We start from the raw sequence: 14149 nt of genomic DNA on the forward strand, positions 1-14149 counted from the left end.
ACTCGTAGCCATCATTCACCTTGATCTTCCTTTCGTTTTCATTTTGCATCTTGATGATATCAGCAGCCTTTCTGTTAATTACGTGCTCGGTTCTCGCGCGGCATAGGTCGAAAACCTCGTCATACATCACGTTTCTCATTCATTTTAAAACTAATCTTTCCTCAAATTGTTATTTCGTTTAGCTTTCTCCGATTCTGTTTGCTTTCTCTTTTTACGGTTAATAATAGCTTCCGCGTGTAAAACTCGCGTTCTTATTTAACAATTTCGATCGTCAAATGCATCTCAATCATTGTCGATTCTTTTCGTTGTTAAAAAGTTGTTATAAATACACCTAATTTTTTAAATGTATTTAAATCTGACTTAATTGAAATCGTATGTTATACTTTAACCTTTTTATACGTTTTTGGAGGAATTCAGAAAAAAATTTTTAAAGTAAAACTATCTTATTATGGCCTTCATTGGATTCATTGTAACTCCTGTAACATTTAATATTCTTGTACTAAAAAAATTGTGGATATTCTTAAAACATAAAGCTAAAAGTATGGGTTTTAAACTGAATGAGAAAAATACTGTAATAAAAATTTCGATGAAACCATTATAAAATTCTAGATGGGATTACCTTCTTAATGATGAAACTATGCAAAGTTAGTATTTGAATATTTACAACATGTTGGATTTAAAAATATTGTTATTGAAATTAGAAATCATCAATCTCTTAAATACTTACGACTATTTTGTATACAACCCTGGGAAAAATTTTAATGGGAGATTCTAGAGGCTAAAATAAGACGAAAATCAAGAATACCAATTTGTTAATGGAGGCTTCGTTAAAAAGTTATTAACAATTAAATTCAAAAATTTCAAATCGTTTTGGAAAAATTATTTTCGGTTGCGGGGGTCAATTACAATAATTTTTAGTGAATAGACATACCCCCGAAATCCTACCCATTTTCGAGAAAAAAAATCGAAAAGGTGTGAAATTTTTCGACGGAAAAAAAAAAATTTCAAATCGTTTTGGAAAAATTATTTTCGGTTGCGGGAGTCAGTTACAATAATTTTTGGTGAATAGACATACCCCCGAAATCCTACTCAGTTTCGAGAAAAAAATTCCTTAACGAAAATATAATTTCTGGCCAGAAATGTCTGCCCGAATTTTCATGCGAATATTCAAAACGTCATAACTTCTGAACCGATTGGACGATTTTAATGTTTAAAAAAGCAAACTACGCGTATTTTGATGGAGAATATGTACAAATTGCAAAAATATTCGAAGAGTTGGTCATTGATCCCGCAAAATGAGAAAAACCCCATAAAAATGGTCCAATTTTCAAATCGCCATAACTCTTACAATTGTGAATATATTTCAATGAAACTTTTTTCTGAAGTAGAGCTCATGGGTACCTACAGAAAAGTATTAGACAACTTTTCTGTGGGGCGTCAAACAAAATTACTAAAAATGAAAAACTAATTTTTAAGAAAAATCGACAGGAGGTAGATATCTAAATTTCTTGGAAAAAAAAATTTTTCAAATCATTCTAAAAAAATTATATTCGGTTGCGGGGTTCAATTACAATCATTTTTAGTCATTGGACATACTCCCGAAATCCTACCCACTTTCGAGAAAAAAAATCGAAAAGGTGTGAAATTTTTCGACGGAAAAAAAAAATTTCAAATCGTTTTGAAAAAATTATTTTCAGTTGCGGGGGTCTATTACAATCATTTTTGGTCAACAGACATACCCCCGAAATCCTGCGCATTTTCGAGAAAAAAATTCAGGTCAGGTGAAACTTTAAACGTTAATAACTTTTTAACGAAGCCTCAATCAACAAATTAGTATTCTTGATTTTCGTTTTATTTTGGCCTATTATTCCTAATGGAATAATTTATAGGTAACTGTGTTTCTTAAAAGTGGGAAATTATACGAATAAGTACAATTGATGATCTCAAATAGGAATATTTTTTGAAAATTAATGCTTATATACCGTCTATTCTATTATCTTTTACTTTAAGTTTCATCAAAGCATACAATGAACTATGGGCACAAAGATGGAGATCTCTCCAAATCGGTTGGCAATGCGTTACTATTTATTACCAAAAAAAAATGTAAATAATTAGGATATTTACCCGTAGTTGCAGTTGTTTTTTTATCGTTTCGCTTAACACATCACAATTCCATTCTTCGTGGCCCAAGAACGACTGGGAATCTGAGGGAGGGTTAAAAGATTCCATTTTTTCCGTTTTCTCGTTGTTGTCGATATGGAGTCTTTGATCTTTGAAGGCGGTTTTCGGAAGGGGCTGGTAAAGCCGCATTCACGTGAGAATGCAGAAGTTGGTTCTATTTAGCTCTGGTCTCGTTCGTCCATCTCGCTAGCGTGAGAGCAAATCGATAGGCTTTGCCGCTACCGTCGTACACATACACCGAAGTGCGTAACCGACATCCTCTCCTGGAACACCCATCCGTTCGACGGAAGCCTTCTATTTTCCTGCCCAAAGCGTTAACCCTTCGAACGCTGAGCAAATTAAGTTACTTCGCGGGGAAAAAAGACTTCGAATACCCTTGGAGTCTTATTAACAATGTACCTTACAGGCCGGAAGATCTCCATCTTTGTAGCCTAAGTGACCCCAGATTTGTTTTGATGCGTCTATACCCTTCGAATTCACTTAAGATAGAATGGTTAGATTACACAATTTCGCTAGGTCTTGTGAATAACGAAGAGAAATTGTTCCAACGATGAAGTAATAGCTCACTGTGAAAAATAACAGTGTTTAAGCAAATATAAATTTACAGAAATCAATTTTTTATAAAATTTTGGTATTATAGAAACTTGGTCCATCCGTGTGATATTTAAGACGCTATTAACGTCTTCGGAAAGCGATGGAAGGAATTACGTTGGACAGAAATATTTACAAGTTTTATATTTGCGTTTGATTTAGCGACGTCTGCGACGTCTTAAGAAATAACCGTGAAAAGGTTTTAATTAATTGCATAGAAAGTACATCTTCTGGTTACTCAGCTGGGACGCATTCGTAAGCTCGAAGCTCCGTGTTTTCTTTTGCAGATGTTCTTTTTTTCAACGAAGACTACCGTCCATGGCGTTGAATACATATGTTGAGGGTTCTGGTTCTTGCTGGCTTCATCGGCCACTGCATACATTCTTGTTACTTTAACGGAGCGATACACCACTCGCTTATGAAGTTCGCGCGGTTGCTTCGAAACTACATACGACTGTATTAATTAAGGCTCTTCTATTATTATGCGTATCCATTACGTCGTTTGTCTATGACACTCGACGGACTCGTGCACGGTGGGTGTACGTTGTCGAACGAGGAATAGAACATTCGCTGAACTAGTTTCTCGACTCGTAAATCGTCTTATTCTTTAGTTCTTAGCCTTACAGAGAAAGACAACAGAAAAAATGATAATTTATTTGCACAGTTACGCAGGATTTAACAAAAATGTATTACATATATTATTCTACTCCCATACTGTGTCATAAGATTTTATTTGTGCTACTTCATCAGCCTTTAGCAACTATGAGGGCAGCGATTTGTTCAAAAGGTATAAAATTCTGGTTAGACTTCGATGTAAATAGGAAATATATAGTAACAATGAAAGGACAGAATCTTCAGTTTCCACTGTCTTAGAACAGTCAAACAAGGCGGATTAAAAATAGTTAAACTTTGCACGCGTACAGTTCCGAGACTACTAGTGTTTTCTCCATAATTGAGCCATCATTAGAAGCGGTAAACCTTCCCCTTTAAAATGATTTTTGGTTTATGTCGATCCGACTTTCTGTTTCGGAGATATCGCGATTTATGTAAAAGGTAATTTTTTTTAATTCGTTTACTATTTACGCACGCGGTCAATGACCTCGCGTCGATGTCAACAATGAAAAGTAAACAAACGCTTCGAACCCTTATATCTCCGGAACTAATTACGCTATCGACTTGAACGAACGCTCATTTTAAAGGGTGTTTCATTCTCTACCCGATGACTATACCAACTACTATAATTTCTGCTGTCTTCTATGTTTATTTTGAAATCTACTTCGACGCTACATCGCGATCGACTTGAAACAAAAATCGTTATATCTCTGGAACTAATTGCGTTACCGACTAGAACACTCATTTTAAAGGGTATTTCATCAATAACTATTATTATTTATGTTGTCTTCTACGTTTATTTTGAAATTTACTTTGACGTTACATGCTCAAAGAAGTTTAAAACTCGAGCATCTTTCCAGTCCTTTCTTTCTATAATGTTGAGATAGCAAGAATATTTGCATCTAGATTAAAATGAGTGTCACATACCAACGTATAGACGCATTTCTCACAGACCGTGTCCTTCGTAAATAGATTTATACCACGCGGTAGAAATATACGTAATAGCATTCTAAAACAAGACGCTTCAGAATTTTATGAAGCAATAAAAGTACTCGAAGGTTTCGTTTCCCTTCGAGTTTTCATTAAAAATGCAATCAACCAAGAACGGTCTGCTGCGTTATCGCTGTTCTTCAACGAAACAATCGAAATCCCAGAGTCTAAGCCAGTTTCTATGCGTTCAATAACTGGCCAAGCTTCATTACTGTTGGCAGAAAGTTCTTGCTTGCTTATACTGATTACCTATCTTGGTCTTCGTAAACTTCATCTCGATTTGCTCTACTTAAAAAGAACTCCGAAGCTTTTTTTTTATTTTGGATATAGAAGAAATCGCAATTTGTGTTTCAGGATGTGTTAAAATTACCAAATACGCATTTGCACTTTTTGAATACAACATTAATTAAATATATCAGTTTAAAAAATAAATTACAACGCTTATAAGGCTCTAAAATTAATTGAGATGAATACGTTGCAACTTACCATCGCTTTAATGTTATTTGAATTCAAGGTAATAATTATTTACGTGATATAATGTTTCAATACAAATGTTGATGAAAAGTATAAAGGCCAATGGTAGCAAATGGCCAAAATCTGGGTTCGTTCGACACCTAAAATATTGATAGAGTATAATTATACATGTTCTAAGATATTGCAAAAGCACAATTTTATATCCTGCAAATGATAGGCAAAATATTGGCAATTTTTTACCTAAAACGAGCGTATATTTTAAAACGAATACACGAAGTATGAAAATTCAAACGTTATTTTATTGTTAATAATCAATATTTATGAAAATCAGGTGCTTACTTTAACTGATAAGATCCAAAAGTGTAAAGTCTAAGATCACTGATGATTACTTTCGGAAAATTGTTTGTTATCGTTCCAAAGGAAAGAGAATTTATAACATAATACATTAAACAAGTTATAATATAAAATATTATAATATTTGATTCTTATTTTAAAAAAAACATTTTAAATATTTGTATTAAAGGAATGTAAATTCTATTGAAAAATATTACTTAAGTAAACCTGATGAAGTACCTAGGAATATGCTGTACATGTATAACATATGTATAGGAAATAATAAAAAGAATAACAAACAGAAAAATAAAATTAAACTATGAAACTGAATTTTCAGTGTATAAAAATATCGATAAATCCATTTGTATACAGGATGTTCGGCCACCCCAGGGAAAAATTTTAATGGGGGATTCTAGAGATCAATTTGTTGATGGAAGCTTCGTTAAAAAGTTATTAACAATTAAATTCAAAAATTTCAAATCGTTCTGGAAAAATTATTTTCGGTTGCGGGGGTCAATTACAATCATTTTTGGTCATTACACATACCCTCGAAATCCTGCGCATTTTCGAGAAAAAAATTCAGAACGGACGGAACTTTAAACGTTAATAACTTTTTAACGAAGCCTCCGTCAACAAATTGATATTTTTGTTTTGGCCACTACAATTTCCTATTAAAAGTTTTCCCAGGGGTGGCCAAACTCCCTGTATATGGTATCGAATTCTGGAAAACAGTAGGTATCAACACGATAAAACGGTTTAATAAAAAAGAGAGGAAATAAATAGATTGAATTAAACATACATTTCTTTATATTTTTGTAACAGTAATTGGACGTCGGGGTCATAAAATTTCGCAGACCATTATTTACATCTACTCTGTTCATCCAATCATTGCAAGAAATGATTGGATTATCCTGTCGAGCGTGAAAACCAATCCCGTAATATTTTACTCGCAAGTAACAAATAACAACTAGCGAACTAAACGCGTATGCAAGCATCCAAGCTTAATAATGGCATATTCCGACGCAATGGATCCGGCTGCTATGGATCTGTATCGATGAAAACGATCGTCATTCGATCCATTAATCAATCTAACATCTGTTACTAGAGATACACTACGAGAAAGTAACGACTTTCTTTTTATCGATCCTTCGAGCGAATCGACCAACATAGTTAATTTGTTTTCGGTTGATGGACTACGATATTCTATTTTACGGGGAAAAAAATGATCAAACGTAATATCAAAATGAAAGTGCTGGAAAAAAAAATAGGAACGTAATTGAACCAATAAAAGAGTTTCGATGAAAAGTGATGGGTTTCTTACGGATTTGTAAAGGATGTCAAGAAAGGCTTCTTATTTATATTAATCTACACTTATTGCACTTTGATAAATGTTTGATAATTTTATTTTATCCTGTTTAATTTGAAAATAATAGAATCTTGCTTGTGATTCAGTTTGGCGCCACTTTTTCTTTTTAAAGAATGGATTTTGAACTTTTAAAATGTTTTAGAACTGTGAAGTGTCTTGATTAATATTCGACAATATTAATTTAGACAATATGAAGAAACAAAACATTTCCATAATTTCTTCCATTGTTGGGTTTGTTGGAAATAATTACTGCATGAAGTTTTCTTCAATTATTCGTTTATTTACATTGCAATTTACATTTAATTTTCATCTAATTATAGTCAATAAATATTCAGAGTTCTGGGAGTTTCGAGTTTCGAAAGTTCAGAATCAAATTTCGACTCATCTATTAGGTAATAAGTCAAATCTATAATGTATATTTAATTTTTAACTTCGACAGTACTGTTATGAAAAATGTAGCTAAAGACAAAGTTGTCTAAACATAATCAGAGAGATGATGCAAAAAGCTGTTCATGTGCATTAGTATTGCGTAATGAATAGAACTGACTATACTGATTTCCTCATAAATAATAGAATAGCTTCTTTATACGTACCCAGATTAGGGGATTTAAGCATTCCTGGGTTAAAATAATTCACTGACCCGAGGTTTTTCGTTCTGTCCATCTTTTTATTTCTTTAAATTTTTATTCTTAAATTCTTTTTTTGATTACTTTTATTTCTAAATTGTTCGACTGAGAATTGCTGGAATAAATATAATTTTCTTTTGTTTACACACGTGAGCAACAAATGGGAATATATTACGAGGATAACGAAGTGTAAAAGAAAAATATGCGATCGAAAGACAGAACTCTTTCAATTGTGCTTGGTTCACCTCTCGGCGATATCGTATCGGAGCTCCAATTTTCGTATCCCGAATCCCTATTTGCCGCTGGCTTTGCCCTAGTTTCTTCCCCAAGGTTGCCATTATTATTGCTTGATTGGATGTGTTACTTGAACGACCTACTTTTTGCTGAAAACTATTATTTCCAGCAGGCATTATTGTACTGCCGCTTCAAAAGACGGAAAGACAGTTGCCTTTTAGCATTAACGACACAATGTACGCTCATTTGCTTTGTTAGTTTCATTCTTACGATTTTTTTACGCGAAAATACTTTACTTTTTGTTAAGATTAACTTTTAGAAGAAGTTATTACGTTATGTGTAGGCGATAGAGGGTGATTCTACAGGCAAAAATAAGACGAAAATCAAGAATACCAATTTATTGATCGAGGCTTCGTTGAAAAGTTATTAACGTTTAAAGTTCCGCCCGTACTGAATTTTTTTCTCGAAAATGCGCAAGATTTCGGGGATATGTTTATTCACCAAAAATGATTGTAATTGACCCCCGCAAACGAATATAATTTTTTTAGAATGATTTGAAAAATTTCAGCACCTTTTCGAATTTTTTTCTAGGAAGTGGGTAGGATTTCGTGGCTATGTCTATTCACCAAAAATGATTGTAATTGACCCCCACAACCGAAAATAATTTTTCCAGAACGATTTGAAATTTGTGAATTTCATTGTTAATAACTTTTTAACGATGCCTCCATCAACAAATTGGTATTCTTCATTTTCGTCTTATTTTAGCCTCTAGAATCCCCCATTAAAATTTTTCCCAGTGGCCGAACACCCTGTATGTAACAGACACTCGAAAATCTTTATTCGAACGTGTAATAAGGGTAAGCTGAAGCGGTAATTATCTACAGGGTGGGGCCAACCACATATTGTCATCTAGATTTAGTTAGGTATGCAGTTTGCCCTACTCTCTCCTGCTAATCTATGTAAAGTGTTTCCAAGTTTTCTCAGAAACCAACGAAGGTATTGACTTCATTTTTATTTTTTAATTAAATAATTAACAAAGAGCATTCGATCAGCAGGTTCGTTATGTAGTAACGTACTGTGCTCCACACACGTAACTTAACGTAATTTTAGGTCATATGGAATACAACTTCCAAGATAACATGTTCTCCTACAGTACTCGTTGATGAGTTCAACGTAGAATTGAATAGCTATCAGGGTCAGCTGTTTACACTGTCTGCATCGGTATAATATTCAAATGCGGTTAAATAAAACTAGGCCTCCTAAAGTCGTAATTGTATACCCCGTTTTTTGTCTTGATATTCAGCATTAAAATGCATGACCTGTTTTCCGAAGACGACAAATGAAATCAGGTAACGGACTCTATTCCAATATGTATTGGTATATCTCACATACTTTGTATCCGTGTTATCAGAGTTTCCGCATTGTGCAGTGTAATTCAAAGAGAGATAATTCTATATGCAAAAATAAGTCGAAAGTGTGGAATAAAATTTTTTCACGGAAGACTACGTTTCCAAAGAAAATCAAATTTGGAAATGTTAAGCTTTACTGACGCAATAATTATTTTTCTCAAATGTTTTATTTGAACGCGATGGAATTCATGAATGACGAATTAAAATTTTAGATTCATTTGTAAATTAGAATTCATCGATGGAAGTTTTAAATCGACATCCAGGCAAGCAAAATTGTGTACAAAAGCTAATTTTCGTGTGAATATAGTTTTTATTAATATTATAAATCTTTTTTGAAAACACTTTTTGAAAAATTCTTAAATATAGTGATATTAAAGTTTTTATACGGCTTTTTTTTTTGTAAACGTTGAAATTCATCTTCAATTTCAGAATGTTATGTTCCGATAACATAAACTCGCGCTAAAGGTATGCTATACCTTGATAATCTCGTTTCAGTGGTTGTTAAATGATAGGTAAACAGTGCAGGATTATACGTATAAGAAGCATCAAGGTAATCTAGACAACTTAAAAAAAAAGATGCGTTGGAAGTGCAGTGTTATCACCTAGAAGAACATTCTGAATTCTATTACCTGTAATGCACTCTTCGAACATGGTTTTTATCGTGTAATAACTTTCCGCATTTAGAACGCAATTTTAACTGTACAGCGATCTTGTAATTTACAGTAACTCATGAAACTGGATCACATGGTAATATAGCTTATAGTTTATAGGCTTTTGAAGTGCAGATTTCTTAGAACACTAACATATCAATAAAGTTACTTAAGTTGTCAATCTTTATTTCACCTTGATGTTGAAATACAAAGTTGATCGATACTGCTTCTAGAATCTATAAGGTAGTGCCTAAATTATTACATAACACATATAAACAAATTTTTCAATTCAAATATTCACGGTGTAAAACTTTTTTTTGGTTCGTGGTAACGTCTACCTTCAACTATTGTTAACTTTCTATTATAATAGTGCATGTATTTCGTTGAAATTTATTTATGAAGTAGAGCTCATAGATATTTACAAGAAAGTATTAAACAACACTGCTGTACAGCGTCAAACAAATTTATTACAAATGAAAAATTAATTTTAAAGAAAAATCGACAGGCTGTAGCCCTGCCAAAAATTAAAGAATTTCGAATTGTTCTAAAAAAATTATTTTTGGTTCCGGGAGTCAATTACAGACATTTTTGGTGATTAGACATACCCTCGAAATCCTAACTAGTTTCGAGAAAAAAATTCAGTAAGTGGGTAAATTTTTCGACAAAATTAAAACTTTTCAAATCGTTCTAAAAAAATTATTTTTAGTTGCAGGGGTCAATTACAATCATTTTTGGTCAACAGACATACCCCCGAAATCCTATTCAGTTTCGAGAAAAAAATTCCTTACCGAAAATATAATTTCTGGCCAGAAATAACTGCCCGAAATTGCATGCGAATCTTTAAAATGTCATAACTCCTGAACGGATTGGACGATTTTAATGTTTAAAAAAGCAAATTACGCGTATTTTGGTAGAGAATATGTACAAATCGCAAAAACATTCGAAAAGTTGATTCTTGACCTCGCAAAATGAGAAAAACCTCATAAAAATGGTCCAATTTTCAAACAGCCATAACTCCTACAATAGTGAATATATTTCAATGAAACTTTTTCCTGAACTAGAGCTCATGGGTACCTACAAAAAAGTATTAGACAATTTTTCTGTAGGGCGTCAAACAAAATTACTAATAATCGAAAACGAATTTTTAAGAAAAATCGACAGGGGGTAGCTGCTGAAATTTTTCGACGAAAAAAAAAATTTTCAAATCGTTCTAAAAAAATTATTTTCGATTGCAGAGGTCAATTACAATCATTTTTGGTCAATACACATATCCTCGAAATTTTACGCAGTTTCGAGAAAAAAATTCCTTACCGAAAATATAATGTCTAATCATAACTGTCTGGCTACACTGGAAAAAAAATTTTTCATATCATTCTGAAAAAATTATTTTCAGCTGCGAGGGTTAATTACAATCATTTTTGGTGAACAGACATACCCTCAAAATCCTACGTACTTTCCAGAAAAAAATTCCTAAACGACAATATAATGTATGGCCAGAAATGTACCCTGGAAATATCATGCGAATCTTTAAAATATCATAACTCCTGAACGGATTGAACGATTTTAATGTTTAAAAACGCAAACAACGTGTATTTTGATGAAGAATATTTAGAAATTCCAAGAATATTCGAAAAGTTGTTCCTTAATCCCGTAAAGTGAAAAAACCCCCATAAAAATGGTCCAATTTACAACTACACTTGGGCCGTCAAGACGGGTCATCAAACGAAAACAAACGTCCCTAAATGTGACTCGTAAGTATCCTTTGCAGTCAATGACTGTAGCTGCAGTATCAACAACATCGAGCACTTTGATTTTCTTCACTGATTCAAGTATTATATGTGTATGTCTCTCCCGAAACGACCCTATACATAAACAGAGTGCGTTATCATTTCATGCCTGAAGTTTTTCATCCATTATTCACAAAATTCAGGGATGTTGCTATTTCTTCTATCGATCCACGCATTTTGAGATCATAACCATAGTATTTTGTGCGAACATGTGCACCAGCGAGGCGTTACAGACAGCACACCTGTAGCTAGGGGCGCACGTTCGGCGACCAAAGGCAATTTTTCGATGAAAATTTTTTCTCGGAAATGCAGCGCAACTTAGGAAAGTGGTAATTCGATGTGACCTAATAGTTGATGGCGTCGAAGGGTACAAAGGGGCGAGTCAGGGTGGTGCGCGCGTTGGGCGCACGGGATGCAGGGTCGCGCGGCGACGGAGGATCCTAGGCGTCCCGAAGCGGAGCGAAACGAAACGATGGCTGGTGACTCGGTGACCCAGTTTCCCCCGACCCCGACGCGCCGATCGTGGATTCGTACGCGAACATGGAATCGAGGCGGCACGTCGCGGCACTCTCGTCGCCATCCTCGTTGTTCGTCCGCGGTCGGAGACGTCATCGACGAGTCCTTTTCCTCCCCGGTCGGTCGCATCGACGCGTCGTCAGCCCGCGTCCCGACGTCGGTTGTTCACGCTCGTCCTGGCTCGCGACGCTATGCGTCGCGTTCTCGGCAGCTGTGCCAGCTGCTCTAGCCGTCTCGAGGTAGTTCTTCCCGACGGTACTACTCCCTCGTCCACCGACCTCCTTCTCCTCTCCTGTGCACCATCATCCGGATTTTGTCTCGACGGGCTCGCGTCTCGCGGTATGGAAAACCCGTCGAAAGGACCACTGTGATTTCATGGATTAATCGGATAAGCTAGATCTCTGGCCAGGATCTCTCATGTGTTTGCGGATGTCGTATCGTTTTATCGAAATTTTCTTGGGGAGCGTTCAGGTAGTGTTCCAATACTCTATGGCTAATCTCGTTTTCATCCATGTGTTTTGAGATCGTCCTGCGATTCTCCCTCCTTGTGTCTTGTTGCCTTTGGAACGGATATTCCTTGGTACAGTGAAACCTCGATTTAACGGGTTCTTCGAGTCCTGTGTCGGTAGATCCTTGCGTGCTGTTTGATTCTTTGGTGCCTCGTTTTAAGATTGGATAATTTCTTGAAGACAAGTGGTGTCAGTGTCTGATTTGTACACGTTAAAATGAACGTGAACTAGTTTTTTCTTTCGAATGCAACGAATAAGATAATAAAATAAGTGATTTCTTGTTTATATGCAATTTAGTTTTACAGACATTCGGATTTAAATGACACTCCCTGTCCTAATTAGCTCGCTCAAATCGAAGTTTCATTGTACACTGTTTAATTTCGTTTGGAAACTTCAGGATGATAGTTCATCTCGATTAGTAATTTTCTCTGCTTTTTTCCTTTTTTTTGGTATCGCGTACTATTGCCCTGCATACGTAGACGCGATCGTGTTTAATGGACTCGTCCTGTACTATGTCCTTGTCACATTTCCGTCTCTTGGGTTTTCCCAATTCATAGATAATCGAAGTATCATCGTGTTTCTGTATTTGACTCTCGCATGCTTTATCAATGTAATTAAGATTTCTCGAACATCATTGATACGACTTAGAATCAACTTTCTTCCATTTTAACTATCTTTACTCATCTGGCCAATTCCGAAGTTTGTCCTACAAAAGCATTTAAGTAGAAACAATTCAAGTATTAATTTTAATATTCTTTAGTGATAGTGTTCACGTTGAGACGCAATGTATAGTTACTTGATTCAAGAGTTGATTTACTTCTTTCGTGTTAATGAGGGATTCTAGAAGCTAAAATAAGACAAAAATCAAGAATACCAATTTATTGATGGAGGCTTCATTAAAAAGTTATTAACAATTAAATTCAAAAATTTCAAATCGTTCTGGAAAAATTATTTTCGGTTACGGGGGCTAATTACAATCATTTTTGGTGAATAGACATACCCCCGAAATCCCACCCACTTTCTAGAAAAAAATTCGAGAATGTGTGAAATTTTACTCCAAAAAAAAAATTTCAAATCATTCTGGAAAAATTATTTTCGATTGCGGGGATCCATTACAATAATTTTTGGTGAATAGACATACCCCCGAAATCCTGCGCATTTTCGAGAAAAAAATTCAGTACGGGCGGAGCTTTAAACGTTGATAACTTTTTAACGAAGCCTCCATCAACAAATTGGTATTCTTGATTTTCGTCTTATTTTGACCTCTAGAATCCCCTATTAAAATTTTTCTATAGATTTCTATTGCATTTTGTAACGGTAGAATTCTCTTGTTTGAACTTTTAACTTTCCAATTTCGCCAGCCACGAAATCGTACTTTTCGGTGGATAAACTTCCTACCTCGGTTCGCATGGCTTCTAGCAATTCAATCCGACGAATACGATTGTTTATGTACTATTTTCAGGCGAATTTTCGCGCGGCTGTTCGTCAGGAAGAATCGGTGACCTCGTAAGATTTAACCGTTCATCGATCATACTCAGTCGAACACTTTTATGTTGAACTATTTTCAGATTTTTTATTTATATTTTCTGGGCTCCTCTATTTTGCGATTCGATATCGAATACATCATCAAAATGGCTGCTAAATAAAATATTCTACTCGCTATCCCGTATGAATCATACAAATTGTTTTCTGATTTATAAATAGTTTCAAAAAATGCATCAAATCCAACGAAAATAAAAATAAAATTTAAAAAAAGAATATATGAACGCAAAATCAATATCTAAGAACGGGTTACTCGACATAGATAATTAAAATACAAATTTGAACTGTAAATTTGATTTTGATTACATCACAAGAATAGATTCAGAAGT

The 14149-nt window shown here is 34.5% G+C and overlaps 2 protein-coding genes across 6 annotated transcripts in view; both read left to right on the forward strand.

Annotated features, from left to right (window-relative positions):
• Positions 1-14149, forward strand: part of LOC143340485 (CB1 cannabinoid receptor-interacting protein 1) — a 199865-nt gene that overhangs the window by 96935 nt on the left and 88781 nt on the right. The window lies entirely within an intron of this gene.
• Cdgapr (GTPase-activating protein CdGAPr) overlaps positions 1-14149 on the forward strand; it is a 74687-nt gene that overhangs the window by 34515 nt on the left and 26023 nt on the right. The window contains exon 1 of one of the 5 annotated variants that reach the window (XM_076762449.1): positions 12018-12240. The exons of the other annotated variants lie outside the window; for them this stretch is intronic. Coding sequence (XP_076618564.1) covers positions 12187-12240 — 54 coding nt within the window. The 5' untranslated portion in view covers positions 12018-12186. Of the gene's footprint in view, positions 1-12017; positions 12241-14149 lie in introns of those variants that run through there. 5 annotated transcript variants of the gene reach the window in all.

The sequence above is a fragment of the Colletes latitarsis genome, chromosome 3 (genome assembly GCF_051014445.1).
Source record: "Colletes latitarsis isolate SP2378_abdomen chromosome 3, iyColLati1, whole genome shotgun sequence".
Taxonomy (NCBI): Eukaryota; Metazoa; Arthropoda; class Insecta; order Hymenoptera; family Colletidae; genus Colletes; species Colletes latitarsis.